This window comes from Lathamus discolor, chromosome 3 (genome assembly GCF_037157495.1).
Source record: "Lathamus discolor isolate bLatDis1 chromosome 3, bLatDis1.hap1, whole genome shotgun sequence".
Classification (NCBI taxonomy): Eukaryota; Metazoa; Chordata; class Aves; order Psittaciformes; family Psittacidae; genus Lathamus; species Lathamus discolor.
Genome location: NC_088886.1, coordinates 7,260,636 through 7,287,933, shown reverse-complemented (window position 1 = coordinate 7,287,933; position 27,298 = coordinate 7,260,636). Strand labels below are relative to the sequence as shown.

The following is a 27,298-nucleotide window of genomic DNA, read 5'->3' as shown; positions in this document are numbered from 1 at the left end:
TCTTCGTCTGGTTTCATAAATAACTGGGTCTGTACAGCTGGGAGAGGAAAGGAGGAAGTGCAGGGAGGAAGGGACAGCTGCAGAAGGAGGAAGAGGACCTCCTGGATCTGTCAGTGCTGCCGAGATGAAAGGATCAGATGCTGTGTTTGTCAGGTCATGCTTCTGCTCATTCACAGAGGCACAGACCAGCCTCAGCTCTCTCATATCACCCATTTTAATGGCATTCCATAGACCAGATCCATTACAGGACCTGTTCAGGAACAAATTATTCTGAATTATTCTGAATTATTCCAGATCTTCCCTATTCTTTTGTTCTGTGTTTGTTGCTTTCACTCTAGGATCAAATAAAGTTACCAACTGTGTGTATTTTATATTGAATACATGATTTCTCAGGAACTATAGGCAAATAAGATGTATGTTTGTTCTTTTTGGCTTTACCATTTGACATTTAAACTACCCATACAGACCTCTCCGAGGCAACTAATTAGTGCATGGCAAAAGAAATAGTCTGAACAGCAGCCCTCAAAGAATAGGTACATATCCACTTCCAAGGAAAACCATTAATCATGTGCATGAAGCACCTCTGCTTCTGGTTGAGTGCAGAAATTGTCCTTTTTGACTGGGTTATTTTTACTCTACAGATGAGAGAAGTGTATTATAATACAAGGCACATGTTATCTGAAACTGATATACCACAAGTAGCTAAATATAATCAAGTGTACTGGTATGAACTAGTATGTCATCTCTGGATTGAATCCCACCGCTTGAAAAGGTCTCCTCACTTCCACTCTCCATTCTGGCACAGAACTAAGCAGACACTAATAGCAGAAGTGCACAGGCAGCCTGTTTTTAAATGGCAGGTTTATTAAAAATGTTCTCTATCACAAACATTGGAAACATACTCAGCAGATTTTATTGTAACTGAAAGATTCAGTAGACAGCGGAAAGGGAGTAACTGTCAATGTAGATCAACCACTGAATCATAAAAAAGACCAGGCCAGTTCCCACAGCAATCTCCTCACAAAACCCCCATATTACCTCAGCATTGTCAGGTTCCAGTTTGTGTCCAGTCTGCTTTTAGAAGGAAGCATATGGTTCACAAGCTTGAGCTTTGTGTTTATACATATTTACAGTAGAACAGTCTACAGATTACAGGAGAGGACACATTAGCACCAGTGCTTACGGATTAGGGCTCACACTGCCTCTGCCACTGCAGGTGCATGTACTGACTCTACTGAAGAGTTAGGTTAAAAAATAGTTAATAAATCTGGCACTTGGAAGGCAAACTGTGCTCTGTAGTGACCTAGGAATTCTGTGTGTTATGTATCACGCCTGAATGCCTCTCTCTGAAGGCTGCCCATCAGAATTACCTTAACACGCTGTCTTGCAAAAATGCATGCTCTGCTTCACCTCTGCTTGAAGCGTTATTTAGTAATACATGAGATCAGGATTCCTTGAGATCAGGAAATCAATGTGATTTTCTTCCTGCTGTTCTAAAACTAAGCACAAACTCTCTATTTAGTGAATATTAGACAAAACCTTCAACAGTCATGGTGAAACATAGCAAAAAATACATAAATCACATAGCAAAATATCTACATAAATACAGTGTTCATATTTACTGAGAGTCACAAAAAGAAAGGCTTTGGTTAGAAAACAAAAAGGGTCAAATAAAAAAACTTAAAAAAAAAAAATAAGCCAAGGGAGTGTCAAATACTATATCGTAGTAGAGTGCAGAATAAACCAGCAGTTGTCCATTAGTTACGTTTTTCAGTATTGAAATCTTCCACCTAAAGAAACCCATATCTTGTGCGAGCTGTGTGCCTTTCCTGATGGTCACAGCTGGTCTCCTGATCCAGTACAAGCAGAGTGGTGATAATCACACGTTTTCCCACATTTTCCTGTTCAAGGCAAAAAGTCCTTCTTCCAGCTGTGAGGTAGAGACTGGTTATCAGGTCACTGGGGTATGAGATACCCCTGAGTGTAGCAGTTACACATTTGTTTCTAGTTCATTTATTTCAATAGTGCAGTGGTCTTTACTGTTGGATTTCTTGGTGTGATTCTCCACTGGGCTTTCTTCTTGCTCCACCTGTACAGGTATGTGGTGCTGAAACGCCTTCACTGTTTCTGGTCCATGAGATGCATTCACGGTCTTCACACAGCCATTTCTCTGGTAAGCCACAATCTGATGGACGTTAATAGGCTTAGTTTCACAGATCAGTGGCACCTATGTGAAAAGCATTAAGATCTGGAATACTGCCCCTGTGTGCTGTATACAAAAGGAAAGGAATTTTTACTTTGAAAGCCTGTGGTCTGCTTTACATTCACCAGGATTATCTAGGGCCTACACAGGCTTTCAGGACCTATTTCTCATATACACTAAAGCATCTTTGCACCATCTGGATAAAGTGAAGGTGTCTCTAAGTATTTAAAATAGCAAATTCTATCACAACTCTATTTTAACATATAGTAACAACTGCTTGCAACAGTAAAGCAATAGAAGTACAGTAGATAAAAACTAGAATTTCAGGGCTAAGTTTGAGAGAGATGGGCTCACAATGACCAGTATGCTTAGCTTTGGGCAGAGCTTGCTCTTGAGTGCAATTACATAGACCAGTAAGTCATTTGCTGTTGCCTTCTCCCTTTCTTCTAACCCAATAAAGCAATACCTGTCTTTTCAGTTTGCACTGTTTCAAAAGAAATAAAGGGGATTTTATTGACTGTTTCGTAAGTTAAATATTGAAGTGTTCTTTAAATCAAACCAGAAGTTCTGATGGGGAAAATAAGACGTAAATACTGGCAGAGAAATGAGGTGGGCTTGCAGCTGAGAAAATGTGGCCTTTGGGTATACATTACTAAGTCCACATATTATGCAGCCAAAATATATGGCAGACTAATGGTATATTTTAATACAAATATAGAGCATGAGGCAAAGAAAAATCTCATTGCAGATGACTAAATAATCCCTTAGGAGGGATTTTATATTCTTGAAACATCTCTTCTTGAGTTCTGAGTGAGTTCTAAATACAGCAATGAAATGTCAGGAGGCCTGTGTTATGCAGGAACACAGACTACACTTCTGGCTTTGTAATATACCTTACCATTAGGTTGGATGTTTGTTTTTTGTCGTTAGCTATGTGTGTAGCCCACATATTCAGGCCTAATCCTGTCATCAGTAATTACTGCCGGTGCTAAGTACCTCAGAGGATAAGGCCTGTCTTTCTGTATAAAGCTTGAAAGAGCAGGAATTTTAAATGCATATTGCAGGAAGGTATGAGAATGGGATTTACCAGAAAGACTCTCTGTAAAATAGGAGAAATAATAATAACAGAAATAAAACTTTGTTATTAATCCTGTTGTTCTTTGTAGAATACTACAAGTGATGCACAGAACTGAAACATGTCTTGTGAAAATCACTCCTCGTGAAGAAACATTTCTCTCTTTGTGGGAGAAAGTTAGTTATGTTAAGAGCTGACATGGTTGGAGATTAGCACCTCCAAGCATGATGGGCTTGTGGAATTAGGAATCTTCTTTGGCAAGGATCTGAAGGAAGATCATGAGAAGGAGTTCCTGGTGTAAGGAAAGACTGAATGATGCATGCCAAAGAGGAAGGAACAAAAGCATAGGACTAGAGGCAGGCAGGGGCAGAAGGTGTGTGGTGTATGGAACAAGACATAGAAAAGGAAAAACAAAGATGTAAGGAGGGGCTTGTATTAAATGTAGAAGGAATGAAGATGCCTGAGAATTAAGTGTAGAATGGAGCAACGTGCTTGTGCTAGTTCAGAAAAGAAATCATTGCAGTGGTGCCTTCAGATCATGCTAACACAGAGGCTTGAAACACCCACGGCTGTTGCTTTTGTTGTGAGCTTACTGATGCATATACACGCTCATGGGTAACTTTACCTCCCCCTACACACAAACACTCAAGGATTATTTGTCACCCTGCTCTGTTGCTGGTCACATTTTCAGAAGCAGGATGACTTACTGGCCAGTCAGGACCTGGCTACTGAGTGCAGGACTCAAGTTCCAGCCTCTCATGCATTTGCAGCACAGTGCAGCTGCTTCTGCTCCCAGCCCTGTGTGCCAGACACAGCTGGCTGGCAAGCTCTGAGCTCGAGTGGCTTTTGTGCATGACCTCATGCAAAAGGACCCTTCCCCCACATCTGGCTGAGCAGCACATTGCCCAGTTCTGTCCTCTCTCTGAAACACCCTTTATAAACTAGATGAAGTCATGGGAGGCTAGGCTGAGAGCTTGCAGGTTCTTTGCCCTAACATGGCACACACTGGCGCACCCTGGCTCATAGCGCTGTTACCTCATCACCGTCCTTGATAAACTCCTTCCGGCAGATGTGGGCCATGATCCCAGCAGCCAGTGCATCTCCCAGGACATTGATCATTGTTCTAAACCTGTCACTAGAAAATGAAATAGTAATGGTAAGTTGTTGGTTCTTCGGGTACATTCCTAAGCCTACATCACTGCAGTAACTACAGCTGAAGGCCAGTTTCACCGGTTTTATGAGCTAACAAGGTTAGAACTGGTAGTAAGGAGTTTGGCACAGGGCAACCACTACTTACAGAGCTGTTCAGCTGGGTCTTCCAGCCTTTTCTGAGCTCAGTGTGCTGTGCTGCCATGTACTTTAATTTGTAAGTGAGCTAACCAGAACAGCTCTGCCACCCTATATGTGCAAGTTGATTCAGTGCTAAAAAGGTTTAACACAGCAGACCAAGACTGCATTTATGGCTGAGGTTTTGTGTTAAGGTCCAGTATTATGGCCTGATTTGGAGGCTGGTGCTTGCAAATATCCTAATTCAACAAAAGTAGAGGGCATCCAGTACAACCCGTACCTTCTATTAGTTATCAAGGTCCCAATCTCAGCAACTGAAGCGCTAGTTAAGAAGAATATTGTATTGGTAGAATGTGCAGAATACAATCAAAATGATTCAGAAGATTGCTAAATAACTCCACTCACAAACTAAGCAGGCACTGACTATGCCTGGGGACTGGAGCACCTCCCGTATGAAGACAGGCTGAGAAAATTGGGGCTGTTCAGCCTGGAGAAGAGAAGGCTGCGTGGGGACCTCAGAGCAGCCTTCCAGTATCTGAAGGGGGCCTATAGGGATGCTGGGGAGGGACTCTTCGTCAGGGACTGTAGTGACAGGACAAGGGGTAACGGGTTAAAACTTAAACAGGGGAAGTTTAGATTGGATCTAAGGAGGAAATTCTTTCCTGTTAGGGTGGTGAGACACTGGAAGCGGTTGCCCAGGGAGCTTGCGCGTGCTCCATCCCTGGCAGTGTTCAAGGCCAGGTTGGACGAAGCCTTGGGTGGCATGGTTTAGTGTGAGGTGTCCCTGCCCATGGCAGGGGGGTTGGAACTAGATGATCTTGAGGTCCTTTCCAACCCTAACTATTCAATGATTCTATGTTTAAATCATGTTAGTTTCTGAGAAAGCTGTGGTTGCTACGGCTACCAGTGGCTCTGAAAGTTTCATTTTCAGTTATCATCTTTTCCAACTTAAATTTAATATGCTTGACAGTACTCTATATATATAATTTCCCTATTTTTGATTTATTAATTGATGGGATCATTTCTTCCCTGTTTACACCTTCTACCCACTGCCTAAAAATTAAGTCTATTAAAAACCAGCCTGTAAATATACCAAAGAAAGTGGTTGTCATAGACAAATGTTACACTTGAAGCAGCTTGGAATCTATTAGTTAAAACTGATGAGCTTTCGAATACATTATCTAGCTTCTAAGTCTGAAATATAGCATGTCTTTTCCAAGAAAAACATACACATCTGAAAACTGTGTCACATTAGTAACTTAATTTATAAATGTGGGTTATAAAATGGAGGTTCAGAAATCTCCAGATGTTTGGCTTATTAAAGTCAGTGATGGTCCAATATCAACACTGCCACATTTCTGATCTTATATGAAACTCTGTGCTGTTTCTTTTTCAGATATTTTAGGCACTTGCTCTGTGCATGCAAATGTTGATGCAGTTACTTTGCCTCATTAGCATGAAAGCTCCTGTATGAAAGGTTATTTGTGTGTGCAGTTACCCAAATTGCCCATGCCACTGCAAGTAACTTCAGCAATAATATTCCACGGCCTACACCTGGATGTGGTTGGTTGCTCGAGCACACAGTCCTACACTTGTTTGCTGAATCCATTTTTCTAATTCCTGCTGTTCCGATTTTCTGTTTTGCCTGGAGGAAAATTCCCACAAAAACTCCCACAAGAGGGGAAAACCACTGTTGCAGCACATACTGATGGATGTTCGTGCTACACATGGACTTTTCCTTTTCCTTGGTTGATTATCAAATTTTGATTCTTGGAAAGATACTCTGCGTCGTTAATTTTGGATTGTGCAAAGAGTCAGCTGTGGTACAGCAGTTGTATGAGTAGAACTCAAGAGTTTGCATTCCCTTGTGGGCCCTGATTAGCATCTCTTTTAAAGATAGTGGTTTTCTGCGGAAACAGGGCACTACGCTGTAAATCTGAAACAAATGGATTGCCTGGCATGTTGTTTGACCAGTTCTATTCAGTGTTTCTGTATGTACGGAGTAGTCTGCACTACACATGAGTATAACCACGCTGCACACCACTGAAATTTCCATACCAAGAGGCCAACCTGCTGCTAGTGTTTTTTGCAGTGCAAACACATGAGTCAGGTGTTGCAGTGGAATTTTAGCTGTAGTTGATATTATTTAAGATGCAAAACTTTTACCTTGTGTTTATTGAATTACATGAGAAATGTTCTGATATTCTTCTTTATGTCTCTAAGTACTAGCTGAAGGTATGAAGTTCACATACATGTTACAGCTACCTAAATGCATTAATACCTGCGGGGCATTGTAATGGTATTTCAGTCTCGTGAGATCATCTAACCAGCCTTCTTTAAGCATTCTTCATACTCCAGTACTTCCAAAACTAATACTGAAAATATTCACCATGTCAACCATGTTGACACTTTACATCTGCAGGCTCTTGAAACCACCAAGTGCCGAAATGCAGAAATACACTTTTTGCAAGAAAGGTCATCTGCAAAAGACAGAAAATTGGGTCTGTTCCTCACTCACTTTTAAATACCATCTGGAACTAGAGCCTGAAAAAGTGTTTTGTCTGTTGTTTTGAAAAGTTTTGTAAGACAAAAAGAACCCTAATTCCCATATACGCTGGAAGCCTTACTGGAAAAACAATGAAATGTTGATTTTGCAAGAGCTGGGCGAAAACTGAGCAATATAGAGGGAAAAGGCTTTTGTAATACCGCCTAAAATACTTTTATTTTATTGTGCTTCATTAACTATTGCGTTTCAGTGAGTAGTGTGAGGCAACCCTGACCATGGCAAGGGGTTGGAACTGGATGACTTTCAGGTCCTTTCCAACCCAAACTGTTCTACGGTTCTATGAGTCTATGATTCTATGACTGCCATTCCAAAGTTTAGGTGTCCACATCAGATATTATTTATTTTTCACAGAAGAATATTCCTGATATTCCTAAAATAAAATATGTCTTAAAATAAGCATACAACACTGCACTCATGACTCCTATTAATAATAATATCCTATTACACTGAACAGGAAAGTAAATAACTTCTCACAATTCCATGAACAAAAAAATCAATGGCTTAAAGTTGACTAAAATAGGATATATAACAGAATGGACTCATAACCCACTTTTACCCAGAACCTTGATGTAACGAAACTCCAGTGTATTAATGGAGATATATAGATTAAATAAGAAATAATTTGGGCTGTTTCTTTGTGGATGCATGCACCAGTTCTGTAGTTAGCTGAAATGCCAATGAAGTAGGGACTAGGATTTTACAATTCACTTTCCTAGACTCTTCAAAATTTTTTGACTGATTTATAGACATTGACAGAAAATTTAAGAGTTCAAATAAATGACTCCGTATGAGTTTTTAAAGTGGCTCTTCTCGTGGGTGGCACAAACTGCTTTTACTCTGAGTGTGTTAACTTTTAGCCTCTGCCTCTGCTGTTAAATCCTCAGTGATTAAGATACAGCAGAGTAACCTCTAGAGAATGGCTGCTCTTGCAAAACATGGCTCTGTGCAGGAGGGCTACAAATTGCTGCTGCCTATTTAGCACCGAAATCAGAAAGGGCAGAATTGTACCAGGATCTGTAATAAAGAGATGTTATTAGTCCTAATGCAGTGCATTGCACATATTACATTCAGGTTTGTATCATGGTTCTAGTTACAGCAATAGTAGCTATGTAAAGCACAAACCATTACTGTACTGTCATAGTTGTTTCAGGCAGAGTGGTATCTGTGGTGCATGAGTACTTGCTTGCTGTAGCCCTGGCTCATGCCTCTGCAGAGTGCTTGAGGTGTCATTGAGATGTCCCTGAAGTGTCAATGGGCTTATAAGCAGAGTAGAAGCAAACCACATTTCCTAGCAATGTCGGTCCCTTGTCATTGTCCAAGGCAAGGTACCACAGCTGCACCTGGTAGACATTTATCTGGCCTGACCTTAAAACTTCTCATGAAGGTCATCCTCCATCCCAGCTAGGTGCAGCCATTTCCACTGCCTGACTATCCTTCTAGGCAGAAATAATTCTTAAGTTTTCCTGTGATCTGACTTAAGGTAGTTACTTTGGTCTACTTCATCCTCCCTCCCTGTGAATGGGAAGAACAATTGATTACCGTCCTATTCAGGACAGTCTTATCTATATCACAGACTTCTGTGGTGACCTTTTTCAGCCTGTTCTGGTTTTAGACTAAACAAACTCCACTCTTCAGTCTTTCAGTGTAGGTCATAATTCAAGTCTCATCTAGACTCTCTTACTTCCCTATGCCTTTTGTTCAATATAATGCCCACTTCAGCAGAGTATTTAATCTGAGGCCACATTAGCAGCATTTCAAGCAAAACAATTACTTCCCATGCCCTTTATGTCTATCTGTATTGCTATACCCCTGGAGACCGTTTGCCTTTTTAGCAATGTTGCCACACTGGAAACTTCAAAAGCTGAATGTTACTTACAGTGCCCAGTCGACGGCAATGATCAGCGTGATGTCATCTGTTGGGAGCCCAACTGAGGTCAGAACAATGACCATCGTCACCAGGCCAGCTTGTGGGATCCCTGCAGCACCTATGCTGGCAGCTGTTGCTGTGATACTTATAGAAAGAAAGAAAGAAATAAACTTTACCAGTGATGGGTTAGTCTGCAAGAAACCACACCATGTTTCTACAGGAGCTTTCCTTAACCATCATCCTTATTACACAAGCCACTGCACAGAACTGCTGGTGTTTTATGGACAGAAGCCTGGTCAGAGAGCAAAAATAGGCCGAATTGTCTGCCCAGGGCTAAATTCTCACCCTCTATCTTTGCACTGGTGGGGCAGTTCTATCGTTTTGTAATATCACAAGTGCAGAGAGAAAGGGGCAGCCAGGCTGTGGGCTTCTCTATGTCATCTTCTTGTGGGTCATGGCACCACGCAGTGCTGTGTGCCATGAATCTGCCAGCACTCCTCGTTGCTGCTTCCCCCTTGGCTGCAGAGCTCCCAGCAGATGTCACTGAGTCATCAGCAGCAGTCCCTGTGCCAGGCAAATCCACAGCTGGCTGCAGCGAGGGCCTTTAATATCAATCTATCACCAGGCCAGGCCAAGGGTAAAAAGGCTGGGCCAAGGGTGAAGTGCTTGCATAGCACATGGCTTTGCATACTTGGATCTAACTGTGAAGCAAGCGTGAATGTGACTGTACCTCTTCAGTTTCTGGAAAGTATTTTTACTTGACCTTCACACCATTTTTTCAGCCAGGCAAGCAGAAATGAATGGGAGACAAGGGCAAGAGTGGACCTGGCAGGATTGACATTTTTTTTTCATAATGTTATTTTTAGGGGAGGGATTTCATTCCTTTCCAGGAGCAAAAGTAACTGGATATATTAATTTCTGCCCATCTGGCTACTTCCAAGAGCTAGGCCATCCAGGATGACAAAACCCAAATGCTGACAATTGTTAAAGAATGGCATAAAGCATATACACTGATAGTCCAAGCACGTAAGTCTCAATCTCCTATGATGGAAAATAAGGGTAACGGTATTTGCCCATATGGAAACTGAGACACAGAGATATCCACTGTCTTGCTCACAGCTGCACAGTGTACCAGTAGAGCAGAATCAGTATTTATAACTAGAGCCCTTTCCTGCAATAAAAACTACACTTGCCTGTGGGTGTGAGGGGAAATGAGAAAGATTTAAAACTACATTTTGAAAAGTTAGCTTGGAGAGCACACTAATAGCATTGTAGCAGGCACAAGGTAGATAGGATAGAACGGGCTCATGACTTGAATGGGAGCGAAACTAGAAATGTTTAACTAAGACGCACAGGCAAGATCATCTGCTATTCCATTAAATGTTGACTTTAATGTAGATGCATCTTTCTACAGTATGCTCTAGTACTGGGAACAGGGTCTTTATTCTCTTTTCCTGCTACATCTAGGTTTGCATATTCACATTGATAGAAACTGTCAACCTGGATTTTACAAACTATGAAAAATAGACTGAGTATTTTACTAACACTTTTTTTTCCCTTCTGGCAAAAAATATCCTGGCACTCAGGAATATCTGAATTTTAAATATCCAGGTCCTAAATTATCAACATCTGGGGCAGGTTTAATCCCTAGAATACAGTTAGAATTTGGCTTCAGATATTCAAGGTACTGAATCCACAGTGACTTCATTTTTAACCCTTTTTTGTAAGTAAGTGAGTCTTTCTCCTTTCCTTTCTTGGATTTTCCAATCTTCATTTGTATTTTGCTTCCACTATCTTTACTTGTGTCTGGTCCTTATGTACTAGCACTTAACATGGGGAGTGAAAATAAAGAGATTAAATATGGTTTTGCTAAAAGAAAGCTAGAACTTACCTTCTCTCCATTAACTAGGACCCTCTTTCTCCATATTTCAAATCCCCATTCTCTACTTCAAGGTGTATGTCATGTCTACCCATGTTTTGGGACCACATGCTAAAAACATCTTCAAATTCAAAATCATGAAATACTAAAGTTTAGCACACTGTCATACCAATAACTTTCAGAGAGTGAGCCTGAAGCAAGAGCTCACATGGGCATGATGTATTCCTTCTGCTCTGAGTCTAACCAGCTCTTGACAGAAGCAGTTTAGCAAACCTCAGCTGCCCTCTGGGGTTAGTTTCAGGACTCTCCTCTTCTTGTCATGAAGGTTTTCAAGGCCAACAGAAGGTGGGCAAGGTCCAGCAGTGTAAACAGGGCAGTGATGAGGTCACTGGGCGGGTAGGGCAGCAGATCTCAAACATGTTGCACAAGGCTCTGACTATGAGGAACGCTTTTCTAATCATTCCCTGCTGGAAACCTGCAGGTTTCATTCCCTGAGGTGTTCTTTGGCAGCCACTAGAGTTATTCTGGCAGTAACTGTTCAGCTGGATCTTCTAGTCTTTTGGATCCATTACAGATCTTTCAAGGATGGAGTATGCAGCTATAGCATTCTCTACTCTCTGACAGCATGGTTGTTTAGGAAGTTTTCTGCTTTAACAAGCAGCAGAGGAGACATTTAAGAAATATATGAGTGATATAAATCTTCATGAAAACCTGCCCTGATAATAGCATCTGTCCTCCTTCCCTGTTCCCCTACTCCTCCAAGGTTTGACAAAGAGGTTCCTAGGAAACACTATTCCCTCTTATCTGATACAGAACTTGTAGGTTTGCATATTTTTGACCTTTTCCTCTCATATAAAGATGAAAACCAGGAGTTGAAAACAATTCTGACATTTAAAATAGTTTTTTAAGCCAAATAATAATATTAAAGTGCTCCAATCCTAGAAAACAATCAATGCATTGCCTGAAAGTAAAAGTGAGGCAGTTATTCTCAAACAGAAACACATTTCCTGGTGTCCACATGCTTCTACTGAACAGTACCATCTCCATTTCTCTTGTACAGTCCCTGATCTCCATGTTACTCAAAAATAACCATCTTACAAGGAATGCATCCTTCGGTAAGTTTTGTTCTGAACATTGCAACACACATGGATCATTAAGAGCGTCAGACTGAACAGCACATCAATTTCAGGTTTATACCTTATAGTAATAATCTGCCCAAAGTCCAGCTCATAGTTGTTTACTTGTGCAATGAAGATGGCAGCCACCGCCTCGTACAGTGCCGTCCCATCCATGTTGATGGTGGCTCCCACAGGCAGCACAAACCTCGCAATCCTCCTGTCCACATGGTTATTCTCCAACAAGCACTTGAAAGTAATAGGCAGCGTGGCTGAGCTGCAAACAAGAGGAGCACACATGGAATTAGTTTTGGTTTTGGGGAATAGAAGGAATTGTAGCAAAACTTCTTCAGGCGGGGTACATTTTACGCTAACCATCTGAGCACTGCTTCTCATTCCCTGGTCTGCATGTGTGATCACTTGCTGTGTAACGCTTTTGCTTGAGGGAGGATGAAGACAGGGACATGTATAAATGCTAGAGTTAGTGCAAATTTTGCTTCCCCGAAATTAAAAATGTTGTTCTTTTTTCCTCTTTCTGAATAAAAGGATCAGAAAGCTCATATAGGAAGCATTGTACACTCAAATGCAAGACAGGAGAAGCATCCCATGCAGCTTATTAGTAAAATCTCTGAAAACTGTTGTGCACTCATGGTATCTAAAATTTTCCTTCCAGACCTTCTGAAACAGAAAGCCATTTATAAACAGCAAGAGTAACCATAAACCAAAAGGTAAAAGCAAGAAAGGCTCTTCACTAACTGTAAATAAATGCTATATAAATGTCCTTAGGAACTGTTCCAGTTCTCACTGTATATTGACAGTAATTAGATGACTAGTTTAGGCAATGAGAGCTTACAAGAAACTGGAATGTTGGGTTGAAGTCTAAAACATCCCAGTGGACAAGCTCCAAACAATAAACTGCTCCTTCTTTTGCACACACTGCATTAATGCAGTTATGTCCTACCTCACACGTAAGCAATTTCTTGTTTCTACAAGGTAAGTGGCAAAGATCTTACCAGAATCACACCTGAAAATCAAAGCTGCAGACCAAGCTCCTGCATTCAGGAACAGACAGCCCCATTTCTTCTCGGGGAGAGATCTGCCCATGTTCCTTGCGTGCCCATATAGCAATCACATAATTGAAGGTCATATAATAATACATACCTATGTAATTGAGATATAAATACGTATGCATGTGGAATGGTATGGAATGGAGTGGAATGGTATAAGGCTGTTTGTCAGGTTTTCATTTTAAAATGAGCTTGACCTCTTTCAAGTTTTAACCCTTGATTTTATACTCTTTTAAACCATCTGATTTTTGTTTCCATTAACTGAGGCAATATTATCTGGTTATAAATTTCCTCATTTTCACAATGCACACATCATCAGATGTCTGCATTTTTAAACAGTGACACACCTAAACATGTTTCTCTTCATATTCTATCAGCCTTCTTGTAACATTTTGCATTTTACCATATGGTGCCACATTCACTAATATGTCATAAGAAATTAAGCTGCATTCAAGTGAGTGAGGGGGTATTTTTTATGGCACATCAGTTTGTAAGGGAAAAAAGTAATATCATTGAAGAAAATATACAAATGGCAAAATATTTTCCTTGTTATCATACTGATTTTAATATACTGCTCAGTGTCTGAGACTATTTAAATAGATGTAAAATAGGAAATTACTACAAAAACACAGAGAGATGCTGAAAGATCTGAAATCATAACCTCCAGTTTGCTGGAATGCATCAGCAAAATGTTTCCATGAGTAGGAGTTGTCACTTTGTATTTGTGCAAGCTGTTGTTTGAGGAAAGTAACAGTGTTTGGAAAGGAAAAGTAGCTTCCTGCAATAAAAACACAAAGGAAAAAAGACAAGTCTATGCTTTCATTATGATATCTTTCTATGAATTCTGATTTACTGCACGCTGGCAGTCACTGCCATGAAAATCTGGACAAAAGTCATTCTCTAAAGATGTGAATAACCTGAAAGGGCAAAAGAGGCGGTAATAGAAACCTGATTACCTCTGGTAAATGGAGTATGTTAAACCTTTTAATTCCACCAGTCCTAATCAATATTTACTCTGAAAAACAAACACAGCAAAGCATAACCACCACCACCCCCCCACCCCCCCCCCCCAACTATGCATTAGATGTCATTTCTCTCTTGGGCACCCCTCTCATTTTTCACACATTCATTTGTGAATGACTTACATGTCTTGTTTACTTAAAATGTTCATACAATAGAAGGAGGAGGCTGGGGCTCACAGGTAACCTCTCGTGTAGCTGCAACTAGGAGCAGACCTCCACAGCAGCACTTCTGGATGTTCTTTACTACAAGCATGGCCAGGAAGCAAGTACTAGAATTATTCATTGTCTCCCTTCCCTGCAGCTACTTCAGCTGTGGAGGGTGACTGTTTTTAAAGACAGTCTTTCTGTGGCCATTTGGCTTTTCTGTAACAAAATCCTGTCTAATTTTTCTGTGGGGAAAAGAGGAGAAAAAGGTAACCTTACAAGTCCAAGTCCCTTCCACCTTGCCCACGCTTTGACATTCCAGGATTTTAAACCTAAATGTCTTCCTGCTGTGAGGGCAGAGAGCTGAGCTGTGAAACATGCAAACTAAGTGACTGACATGTTCTGATTTGGTTGAGATGTGACAAAGACTGTGCAAAACAATCCTACAATACCGATGGTACAACCAGCAAAATTTGTATCTGTTTCCACTGTTGCAAACAGAATATATAACATTGGTTTTGCAAGAATTCAACTTTAAACTTGTGCATTATCTCACAGTCAGGTGTTTCTTTAATTTTAATTTTGGTTTGTAAGAAGTGAGATTTCTAGGACATGTAACTAGATACAGCATTTGTTGTTTATTAACTATTATAATATAAACCAAAATGGGCAGAATGTAAGTGTAATGATGATAGTGCAAGATATTGAAGCAAAGGCCACATATTCTTGTACCTTCATAGCACAGGCAACTGCTACATACAGTCTCACTCAAATTTATGACAGCACATCTCAGAGCTAGTAGGCTCTCTGTCCTAACTATACCTCTTGAAAGGCTTTCCAGAACTCACTGTTAGGGTGGGAAATTTGATTTATGGGGTAGATGTGCTCTTTTCAGTTCACACCAAATATGTTTTTATGTGCTTTATGCACTTCTCCTTGCACAAATCAATCCGGCTGTTACAACACGTATTGTGAGAAATCATTTTTGTCCCCTCTCAGCCTGGATTGACCCAATCAGACTTTTTAAAGTCTTCTCTCACAAGATTGCTATTTTCCATTCCTGATTACCCTTTTTATACTTCTTTCAATCTGAATGAACGTTTCCTGAATGCAGGTGACAGAAGTTATGTGGAGCATCCTAGGAGAGGTTGTCTTGTTCAATGGTGGTTCATTATTACTCATAATGTATCATCCTACTGTCATTTTTTTTCAATATATTAATACATAATTTCAATTGCTGAAGAAAAAAATTATCAAATTAATACTTTCATTTGTCTTCCCAGTTAAATGAGGGGAAGTTTGTTTGCTTGAAAGCTGCTTCATCTAGTGTTAAAACAGTGAACCAGTAACATGAAACCTTAACATTTATTGGGAGGAAAAAATACTCTAAAGGACTGGTCTTAATCTCTTAAGTCTTTTAAAAACTGTCCTGAAGCTTTGAGCTAAGACGAGGGGTATCTTCCTCCAGCACTAACTCTAACAATTAAAAATACATTTTTAGAGTCTTATCTCAGTTTTGGGATAAAATGCTGCAGCTGCAGAGACTGAGCATAAGCCAGTGCTGGATCAGGCCAAGCTCTTCCTCGTGTGAGCCACAAAGACAGCTAGTCACTGTGGAAGAACAGCTGCTCAGCCTGCTCTGTTTATCTCATCATTCAAATGCATTTTGATATTTGCTCCAAAAAATCAACAAACTTTTCTCATCCCCCTTCTGCTAAATCTGCCTTTAATTTACACTGTGCAATAGCCAAGATCTGAGTGTTTCATAAGCAGCAAAACCTTTGCAAAATTCGTATTTTATCATTTGTCTTCAAAGATGGAAACTGCTTCTTGTAATGGTATGGGATGTACCACTGAGAAAATGCTGATTTAATTCATTAATGATATGGAAAGATGACCTAGAAAAACAAAATTTCCTCTTGCCATTGGAATGAGGAAGGCTAAAATCAAGTGGAATTTTGCTGTAGACTGCTTTTTCAGTACAGTAAGATGTGACAAGATCAGGAGCAACGTGAGGAGAAGAAAGCAGCAAGTCAGAAATCCACAGTGATGCAGCCTGAACACCACAGAGCAGGGCAAGGTGGGCAATGACAGCATGTGTTGTACATATCTTACTGCTGTAGTGAAGAGGAGCTGCCAACATCGCTGTGGGTGCCTGTTGCCAGACTACTGGGACCAACGGTCTGGCTTCAAGGGCTTGCTGGCCAGGTGACTGGTGCAGGGACTTGGTGCTAGTCATACAGATTTAGTTCACTGCATCCTAAATGATGCACCAAAGGAATAAGAGAACTCTGTCCCTGCCTGTCCAGTAATGTCTGTGCAAACTGAAATACTGCTGTGATAGAGATTGCTGGAGAAATATAAAGGCATTGATAATGGAGTGCAGAACCTTTCACTGAAAGGAAATGGGTTCAAATTAATGTTCAGATTCAGTAAAATCATTGGCAGGAGATGGCTGCTTGGTGGCTTTCAGGTTCCCTTGTGCTATATTCTTGGATTTTGTCCATGGTGTTGTTTTTGATTCCTGCAGTTTGACTTTTAGCTTAAAAAAAAAGTTCTCCACAGGTACAAAATAGCTGGAATGAGTATCAGGACACTGATACTCATCAGGTTTTCTATCTTTAGAGGTAGTCATGAACTGACACATAAACATCTCCAAGAAACACACCAGTTTGCTTAAACCCAACTCTCTGCTCTTCTCTAGGACAATCTGAAAATCCAATACCCACATTATGAGTGTTATATAATGCCCCTGTGGTACGTATTATTTAACCAAATACAGATGTGTTGACTGTCAGGAGAAACAGCTCTCCTGTCCAGTCCCAGTGATTTGTACATGTTCTTTTGGCAACAGCTCAGTTATGTGCAGTATTCATTCCTTCGAGTGTAACGAAGGTGAAAAGTTCAGCTATCTCTAGACAAGGCACTGCTATTTGAGCAGAAAAACATTAAATACCACGTTGGGCCTGTGCTGGATTTGCAAAATGTACACACTCTTGAGAAGGGGCAAATAGAGCTAAATCCATCAAATATGTCCAAGCCCCAGATCCGTACGTTCAGAGCCTTTCCTCAGGATTCACCCTAACTTTGGTGGTACATTAGCTTCTGGTAATAAAGATACTAAATCTGGTAGGAAGTCCTACCTGGTGGTGATTCTGATAGGCTGAGCTGCCAGCTGGTGCCAGAACTGTGATCCCAAACTACATACTCTCTGGACCTATAAATATGGAATTATTCCCTTCACAGTGAACGGGAGAGAGCACTACCTCAAAGTATTTGATATAGAAGAGGAGCTTTCCTGGGACTGGGAGCTCAGGAGTCAAATTCAGCATAGGTTTAAGGGAAAGCTGAATTCCCCGTGTATTCTGCACTGTCAGTGGCACTCTCACATCAGCTTGGGGCTGGAGAAAACCTCAAGGATGGACTGATTTACACTGAAGAGACTCAGCAGGGAGAGACAGCTCTCTCATCAGGTCTGCAGGTTTATGTTTTTGCTTTATATCTATGCCTGATGCCTGCCAAGCTCTCCTTGCCATGCTGGCTTCTGGGGCTCTTTCCTGGGAGCTTACCTCTCCCAAAGAGGGGCTGAGTTCCAAGATGAACTATAGGCATCCTATGTGGTTGAAAGTTGCCTACACATTAAGCTTTGCGATGATGATCACTGTGTGATATGCAGGTCTTTTAAAGGAGGTAGCTCACATTTGCTACAGAGTGTGCATGTTCTTTCCTTATGTTTCTGAAAGCAAATGAGAGAAAAAAAAAACCCTGATCTAAAACTTCTCCAGTGTTGGACTTCTTGCAAGTAGTGATGTAACTTAGGCACTTGTGTAGAACAGGGAATCAAAACCCTTGCAACCCTTTGTAGATCTGGTTGTGTACTGTGGTGACTACATACTGTGTCTGCCTTCTTCTTTTATCACTTTGATTGATGATACTGGCATTGGAGTATTTCTAACCTCAAAATATACCACGAGCAACCTGGACTTGAATATATTATCAATTGTAAAAAAGGCATTCCATGACTGTAAAGTGGCTGGATACTCTGAGAGCTAGAGACAGAGTAAGGAGATGAAATCCAATGAAGAAACAATGATCTGCCTTGATAGGAGTGAGAGATCACTACTTAAAACAGCACAAGCTCTGAAAATGTCCAGACCAGTAAAGGACTAGTAAATTGGCTATGAAATCAAAATGCGGTGCTGATGCAACATAAGGAAAATTAAGAACAGTAATCTGGTTTTGAAAATGGTGAATATGTGCTGATCTTTCAAGTCTTGATTAAACCCCCTTGATAAAGGGATCTATGCTGATGAAAAAGTTGGTTATTTTTATTGATTATTAACAGAAAAGGACAAACTCTTCTATACAGGCTAAAGGTAAACTGAGGAGCAAACTTTTATCTCTCTTTTTTTTTCCTAAAAAGAAGAAAATTCAGATTATATTTTAAAGAAAAATTCTCTTGTTTTTAGAAAAAGAGAATGAATGGAATGGCACAGATTAAAAACCCTGAGTTGTCAGCAAAAGAATTCTTCAGAAACAGAGTTGTTAGAGGAGCAGGGCAGATAGTCAAGTGTGTCAAATGTGAACCTGATGAGAGCTTCTTCCAACACTAACATCTCTGAATGCAAAATTGGCATCTTATTTGAATCTGGGGATGTGACAACATCTCAGGCTGTAACCTTTTTATGCTCTAATAAAAAAGCTTGCCTTGATTAGATAAGCCTAATTAGAGGTTAAAACACCACCCAGCATATGATTTTTTTCTCATGCACCAGTCTATCTGTTAGGAGTCATTTTCATAACCAGTTCACAAGCTGTTTCCCATTTTCACTGTACCTTTGTTCTGCTATGGTTAAAACTTGTACATCCTCCCTAAAAAGGATGCAAAAAATACTATTCCTTGAGCAGAACAGCTAAATACTTTCCCAGTGCTGGACAATAGTTTGCAACCACAGCCTTTCCTTTATGTACCAAGAAACAAAGACTAAGATGAGTAGAAAGGGTAAAATGTTTCCATATGACTGAACTAGGAGGTTCTCCACTAAAACCAAGGATGAAGGCTGGACAAACTGGGTGTCCCTTATATATATATTGACTTTGTAGAAGAATGTTTGTTTTATGAAAACAAAACCCCAACATTATTTCCTTTCTAGTCCTTTAAGAAAAACCATTTTTGTCCAATATTTTTGAAATTAAGGGAAAACAATGTGACAAACATTATTGTGAAATGGCTCCACATAACTTCCAAATGTCGAGAGACACATCTTTTAAAATTATGCCAGTGAGTTGGACACAGGTCATTGTTCAGATAGATACAAATATACCTGCTCCAGTACAGCTCTAGTGTGCTTTCCTCAAGAGAAAGCTGTAGTAATGATCTAGTAAGAAGAAGAACTCTTCATCAGGGACTGTAGCGATAGGACAAGGGGTACTGGGTTTAAACTTAAACAGGGGAAGTTCAGGTTAGATGTAAGGAAGAAGTTCTTTACTGTTAGGGTGGGGAGGCACTGGAACAGGTTGATCAAAGAAGTTGTAAATGCCCCATCCCTGGGAGTGTTCAAGGCCAGGCTGGACAGAGCCTTGAGTGACCTGGTCTAGTGTGAGGCATCCCTGCCCATGGCAGGGGTTTGGAACTGAATGATCTTAAGGTCCTTTCCAACCCAAACCATTCTATGGTTCTATAAGTATTATATTGTATATGTCTAGAAACTGTGTAATACCTGGAGGACGTGGCCAGAGCAATAAGCAAGGCTTGAAGAATCCCTCTGATGAAGACAATGGGATTCTTCTTGGTGATAAAGAAGTACATCATTGGCAGGATAAACAGCCCATGCACCACCAGGCCACACACAACCGTAATAGCATAGAAACCCAGTTTCTTCCCAATGGCTGAAGGGTCATCCATTTCCAAGATTTTACCAGCAATTAGGAACACAATTCCAAATGGGAAATACCTGAGAAAAAAAAAGACAGTCATTATTAGGAGATAACTCACTTCCATCAAACAGTATGAGCTGAGAAATCCTTCCAGTAGCAATACAGTCACAGCAGCCTGTCTGGAAGCTGCACAGCTGGATTCTGCTGTTTTATCAACCTAAGCTCCTCTCACACTTGAGGAACATGCCCAAAGCACTGGACTAAACAATCTTTTATGTGGGGTACTCCTCAGCACACCTGAGGTTATGGTGCTGGTCAGGAACGACTTTAAAATGTTTTGGTTCAGAAGGCAGCTCTGACTTTCCAGCTTTAAGCATTTACTAAGGAGAGGGGAAACGAATCCTAAGCTCTGCGCGTGTGCTTGTTCTCATGTAACTCTTCATGGATTTTAGTTGGAAGCTGTTAAGTAAATGTTTATGTAGCCTTTGGAAGACATAGGAGAAACACCAACATGCATTAGACATGCTCTTGGGCTGCCTGGGAGCTTAGATTTGGGGCAGACAGGCATAAGAATGATTAGTTTCTGGACCCCCTCAGTACTGGATGTAGGATAGGTGCCTTATCAAAACTGTTGCACTCCTGTGCACACCTAAACCAAAGCAACGGGTGCTGAAAGAGACTAAGATTAAAACAATAATAATCTGGGGGCATCCAGCCATCTTCCACTTGCAACTGTGCCATCTCCAGAGAATTCACCCTCATTCTTCCAGAAATAACTATTCGTTTGGACCCATCAAAACAAGTGATCATTCCCTGAGCCAGCTTAGTCAGACAGGACCAGGTAGCTGGAAACAAAGGCTAGTAGTGGGGTAGTGCTGGTAGTGGGATCCCCCCACATCAGGCCAAGCAAGACTGGGGAACCTTCTGCAGTGTGGGGAAGGTGCTAAGCTCATAGTTTTTTTACTGGCAGTCACGTACTGTTCCTCTGATCTTTGGGGCAGGTGGATTGGCAGGTCTAGCCAAGAACTGGCAGTGCCCCTACTGCATACAGCACATACACACCCAGCTATACCATGTTCCATTATTTGGGTGTAATACAGAGGGTGCCTCTGTCAAAATGACAGTACAAGCCAGAGTGAGGATGTGTGTGTGTGTGTGTGTGTGTGTGCGCGCGTGTGTGTGTGTGTGTGTGTATCTTCCTTCAAAATCTGATGCCCCACAAAGCTAAGGTCCTCCTTCCCCAGGAATCAGTTTATGAGATTTCTGTGCATCCTTTTCTATTGAAATTTTCTTACTCTTTAAAATGATACTGATTTTCTTACTAGAACAGTTACTTACCAAACAGCAACTGCCACGATCTTCATGACAGATTCGTTTAAACACTGGCAAAAGCTGACCAAAGGAACCCCGCTGTTCCCCATTCTTCCCAACATTATACCTGCAATCAAAGGCATTCAGGTTCAGTTTCTCATGTGCATCCATGCAAAGCCCCAGTGCATTCCCCTCCCTGCTGTAACTCAGACTCAACTAAATGAGAGATGACTGGATGAATATAGATCTTCATGCTGTATAAGGAGATGTGGTATCTGAAAATCTCACTTTACACAGGCACAAGAGCATGGGAGAGCCAGGCCACACGCTCTGTGCTTTGCCCTATACAGGGATCTCTCCCCTAGCTGGGTGGCTTTTTATTTGTAGTTCTCTGAAGGTTTCCCTGTGAAAGCACAAATTTCTGTGCTGTAGATTTAGCCCCCCTGATAGCCTGTTTCCTTAACTGCCTTTCATAGAGCCCTGAGAGGGATTTACCTGCTCTGAGGGATCGAAGAATCATAGAACCATAGAATGGTTTGGGTTGGGAGGGACCTTAAAGCTCATCTAGTTCCAACCTCCAGTCATGGGCAGAGACACCTCACACTAAATCAGGTGATCCATGGAAGACAAACTGAGAAACATTTTCTAGCGAAGTAAGCTCTGTTTGCCTGCAGTGTTCCTTACTGCTGTGCGCTGTGTACAACTGGGCAGCATCCATGAGACACTCGTGGGGCTAACCCAGTATCTGGGGTTCGTTCTGTTAGTAAGGAACTCCCCATCTTATTTTTTAGTAGTTACCTGTCTACACAATAAAATCCAACCCTCATAATCAGTCAGGCTTTGGAAACTTGGGGGAGATAAGGAAATTCAAATCTATGGGAAGAAAAGCCAATTTGCTATATTGACTAACTAGTGAAGATGAAAGCAAAGAAAACCCATTTATGTGCACCCAGTGCTCAGAAAGGAAAGGAAAACAGCTCTGGGATGTGTCATCTAATCATATATTCTCCAGATGGTGTTAGTCTCCAATAATTCATACAAATAGAACTCATTTTCCTATGTTAATTTTCTGCCATCCCTCCCTGAAAGGATTATAAGTAATTGAGTTAATTGCCCAAGCAAGCACTTCCAAAACTATCTGCTCCAAGTGAGACTGCCTTTGAAGGGAGTTCCATGGGGAAGGAGGGGGCTGTGAGTGGGGTGCATGTTGCCACTTGCTCTGGGTATGCAGTGTCCTTGCTTTGAGCAGAGCTCGGGCTCTGTTCCTTGGAACCCACATCTGCATGTGGAGCCATGGCTCCGGCAGCACTGCTTCCAGGGCAATCCCCTCCTGAGGCAGGGAGGGAGGCTTTCAGCTCTCCCATCCAGGGATTTCACAACAACAGTGCATTCAAGATGTGAGTTTGTAAGCCTGTTAATATTCATCTAAGCTATAACTCTCAGGTCAGAAAACAACACTTTCATTGAGCATTTTGCTCATCATTGGCAATAGGATATTAAATACAGTTCAGCTCCTCTAGCCTGGCTGGTGGCAGTTTTAAGAGTCTCATCTTCTAATTCTGTATAATGTCAAAACCAATAAAATATCTGCTTTTTCATTTTACAGGAATAATTGAAATTTGCTCTTTAAAACAGTCCTACCTAAGCCTGTGGCTATTGGTGCTGGCAGGACTAGGGCCTCCTGTGTGCAGCCCTGATGCACCAAGTTATGTGCCTTGTAATGAATAAATAATGCATGCTCCTCCAAGAAAACATGATCAGATATCCCAGTGCTTGGCCACTGCCATAATATCTAACAGAAATTCCTGCACACTGTGTGAGAAGAGGTATTATAGGTAGTCATATAGCATCATGGCTTTACATGTGTCTTGACCTCACACTCCCTCTGTCAAACTTTGCCCATTTTACTGCATGCATGTCAAAGGAGTCCAGTCATTCATGCACAGGATTTATTTTTGGATTGAGGAGGTGACTAAGCAATTCACCTCCTGCTTCAGGGAAAGAGTTAGCTCAAATCTAAACTCTTGTCCCTTTATGCTATTCTTATGCTGTTCAAGGACCTAAAAGAAACTGTAATAAGAACTCATACCCCCCCAAATGCTGTTTTTCTATGCCCAAAATGGTATAAAATGACCTCTGTGAAAATAAGACTCAGCCAAAATGAGCAAAACTGTTACAAAGCATCAAGACTTGCATGCTTTTTTTTTTTTTTTGCAACAAATAAACACTTTTGAAGGATGCTCTTATTTTATAGATTGAAGCCACATGTCTTCTGTTTCATTGCTTCCATTTCTTTTGGTGCAGAAAGCTGAAGACAGTGACAAATGCTTGTCTGCATCCCTTGTTCAAAATGACAGACTGAAATAATCACAGGTAGATGACAAGTGTTGAGGGTTTAGTGTCTCAGGTTTGTTCATGGCTGATACAGTCACAAGTGGAAGTACCAGCAGGTCATTTTCTGTACCTCAGCCCGGAAGAAACCAGCTCTCAGCTCCCACCCACTGAGCCCCAGGCCAGCAAGACTTAGGAGAATGGTAAAGTTAATACATTCAGTTTTGGGAAGACAATGGATGATCTGTGTTCAGAAGTATAAAACTGCCCTTGATCCTAATAAGCACATGTAATTAATTCATTCATATCCAATAACTTTTTGACTGGAATAGTGTTTGCTGTGACACTGTACTATGGGAATTGTCTATAATGTACTACAAACTGGGCGACAGCCAGTTTCCAGCCATGTTGCAAATGGAATACCACCCACTGGAGAAACCAAAAAAGAGGAAAATCTGCTAATTCCAGGCTTGACTTTTGGCCCCTTATGCTGGTATGAACCATAATATAATAAACACAGAGATGTTTTGTGGAACTACCTTTGCTGAGCAGATTAACTTCCAGGTATAAGTTTAGATAATGCAAATTTGATCAGAACATTATTATTAACTAGGGCATGTTTGTTAAAATTTCCTATTCCAAATCCACAAACAAAATGTAACACACATGGCACCAATATGTGCCTCCAGCAAGTTAAACTGAATCAGTCACCCAGACAGAAGCTCTTAGAGTCCACCGTGGTAAGTTACTAGATAAGTATATAGCTAACAGCATTGCAGGATGGCAAAAATAAAATCTAACAATACACTTTTGTAGCTCACTTATTCAAGGTCATAGAATCCTAGAATGGTTTGGGTTGAAAGGGATCTTTAAGATCATCTTGTTCCAACCCCCTGCTGAGGGCAGGGACACCTTCCACTAGACCAGGTTGCTCCAAGCCCCTCCAACCTGACCTTGAACACTGCCAGGGATGGGGCAGCCACAGCTTCCCTGCTTCACTGGCACAACCTGTGCCAGTATCTCACCACCCTCACAGTGAAGATGTTACTGAAGCTCATTATCTGAGTTGGGTTTTGACAGGGAGTTGGGTTCTGACAGTCCCAGTTACATTCTCCGCTAATCATGTGGCAAAACGTGACTAAGAATGGGTAAGAACAACGGACAGGTAAGGGGAACTTTGGCCAAGGACTTGGTCTGGGAACAGGTTTTGCTTGGCCTGCATGGATGATACCTCCAGCCATGAGAGCCATGAGAGGGTGTCTCAGCCTGATGTCCCTGGAAGCAAGAGCAGTGCAGGAGGTTCTTTAATTCCTGTCATACCACACCTGAAGCTCTGGACATTAGAAGCATACTAACTTCTTGGGCTTTGGGAACAAAGTCTGCTGTGGACTTGTTTACTTCAGAATGTCTTGAAACTTTGTCTGGGATTTTTGCTACTGTCTGGAGAGTGAAACAGAATACTGGAAGAGGGGCCATGGGTCTGACCTGGTATAGTAATTCCTATCTCTTCTGAGCACAGTCTATTGTGGCGTTTCCTACAGTTAGGAAAAAAATGGGTCATAAATAAAAGCTCAAAAAAAAAAAAAAATCCAGAAAATAATTAAAGCAAAAAGAATGTACGTGCATGCACAGAAAACAGACCTTCATGGAACAAAAATCATCGAGGATTTTGAATGTTCATCATTGACAGTTTAGGAGAACAGCACTGTAACAGTTTTGCCTTTTTCCCTGTGAAGTTTAGATAGAAGGTGAATTGAGAAATCAAACCTGAACCTGTGTCTTTTTCTCTTAAATGGATACTTGGATGATTATAAACCAAACATGTCTGAAACCTACCCATTGTGGCAGAGAATATCACAATCCCCAGCACATTCATGCCATCACTTGTGCCTGGCTCTGATTTGTAAATCACTTCAGGAGGGGGAGTGATATCCAAGGCAAAATTCTGGACATTGGATCCATTCTCATCCTGGACTCCATATATTATAATGCGACGAGTGGTGCTTTCAGATGATGCTTTGCTAGATTTAATGATGGGAATACTTTTGGTGCGATACTGAAAGAAAACAAAATAGCTTTTATTATAATATCCTACCAGGAATCAATAGTTTAATGAGACCTCCTAAGTGTTCTGTTCCTACAAGGCTGCCTTCTAGAGGGACAAGCATGAAAACAAGAATGACAGCTCCTATCCCTATGCTCCTAAAATCTGTAAAAACAGTTGAATTTTTGGAAAAGTATAAAAAGTCAGTTTCCTATAATCAGACCTTTATGCATCAAACACATTGTCTCCTGATAGAGCTACTTTCCTTTAAGACATAATCAGGAATGATTCCTTAGAAGTGCCGTAAGAGAACTGTAAGTTCTCTTTGTCTCACCAGAGATAAGGTTCCCATGAAATATTCCCCCAGGTGAAATAAAGGTAACCATACTTCTTGCTCACTCGGAACTTTTAGATGAGGTTTTCTGGCCAAATGCTCTTAAAGAGATTCCAGCTACCCTGTGACTGCAGTCTGATGTTAAGAGAAAGCATGCTCATACTGTCATAAATTGTTCTTTTTCAAGGTCCTCAAAGACCTGGGCTCAGGTGGAGGTGGAGCTGACATAGGTGTGCGTGTCCACTCTCTAGTCACACTGTGCATTTCATGCTTGTTTGTTATGCCTTCAGGTACCAAGGCTGCTGAGGCTAATGGAAAGGAACTCAATTCCTAAATGCTGAAGGTACTAACAGTAGCTGAAGTAATATGCAGTGTCTGTATCTGGATTCTGTTTTACAAAGATACATAATTTTATATGATGCTGGGTCATCTCTTTCATCAGTGGCAAAAGGAATATAGCCACTTACCTGCTTGAATGTGGCCTCAACAAGATTGGCTGGAAACATGTTCCTAAAAATGAACAAATAGGAGAATAATTCATATGGAACTGAGAATAACTTCTGTTTACTGTGTCTTGGGTCTCCCAAGGTAAATCAGTTATTTACCCTCCTAGAGAGCAAGGGCAGGATGGGTGCAGAAGACTGCCCCTCTTTCCTACTCATGCCATACAGATGAACCTGACTGAGCAAAGCTCAATAGAGAGACAGGTCCTTACAGAGCTTTGGGACTTGCTTCTAAATACCTGGAGTGAGACCCAGGAGCTCTCATTTCAGTTTCTGTCTCTGCAGCAGTCTCCATGTTGTAACTGAGGCCACATAATTGCTGTCATTCCCTTCCTCATGCGCTAACTGGGGAGAAGAGTATTACTTTATTCCATATTTTGTCTTTCCTACATAGATAATGAGCTGTTCAAGACAGAGTCAGTGTTCACAGATGTATTCCCAAAACCCCTGGGTGCTGTAATCTACTTTGGGACTTCAAGTACTCCTGTGAGATAATTCACAAACTGTAGTTCCTCCTGATGAAAGCATAACTAAAATTGGAGGTGGTGTAGCCTTTGCAGTGGTTTGGTCAAGAACAGTTTGCTTTTCAAAAAGAGTATCCCATTCCAGATTAAAAGAAGTGAGATTAGACCTGTCCAGTCTTGGCTAAATTTTCTTTAATATGGTTCTGAGG

At 41.1% G+C, this 27,298-nt stretch overlaps 1 protein-coding gene across 1 annotated transcript in view; it reads right to left on the bottom strand.

The window, feature by feature from the left end:
• Positions 1 to 1,906: 1,906 nt before the first annotated feature.
• The window catches only part of SLC1A7 (solute carrier family 1 member 7), a 53,592-nt gene continuing 28,200 nt past the window's right edge, over positions 1,907 to 27,298 (bottom strand). Inside the window, exons 4-11 of the mRNA XM_065672550.1 lie at positions 26,590 to 26,632; positions 25,581 to 25,800; positions 21,441 to 21,540; positions 19,946 to 20,179; positions 12,075 to 12,269; positions 9,008 to 9,142; positions 4,314 to 4,413; positions 1,907 to 2,227 (exon numbers count right to left, since the gene is read on the bottom strand). Of these exons, the coding sequence (XP_065528622.1) occupies positions 1,991 to 2,227; positions 4,314 to 4,413; positions 9,008 to 9,142; positions 12,075 to 12,269; positions 19,946 to 20,179; positions 21,441 to 21,540; positions 25,581 to 25,800; positions 26,590 to 26,632 (1,264 nt within the window). The 3' untranslated portion in view covers positions 1,907 to 1,990. The remainder of the gene's footprint in view (positions 2,228 to 4,313; positions 4,414 to 9,007; positions 9,143 to 12,074; positions 12,270 to 19,945; positions 20,180 to 21,440; positions 21,541 to 25,580; positions 25,801 to 26,589; positions 26,633 to 27,298) is intronic.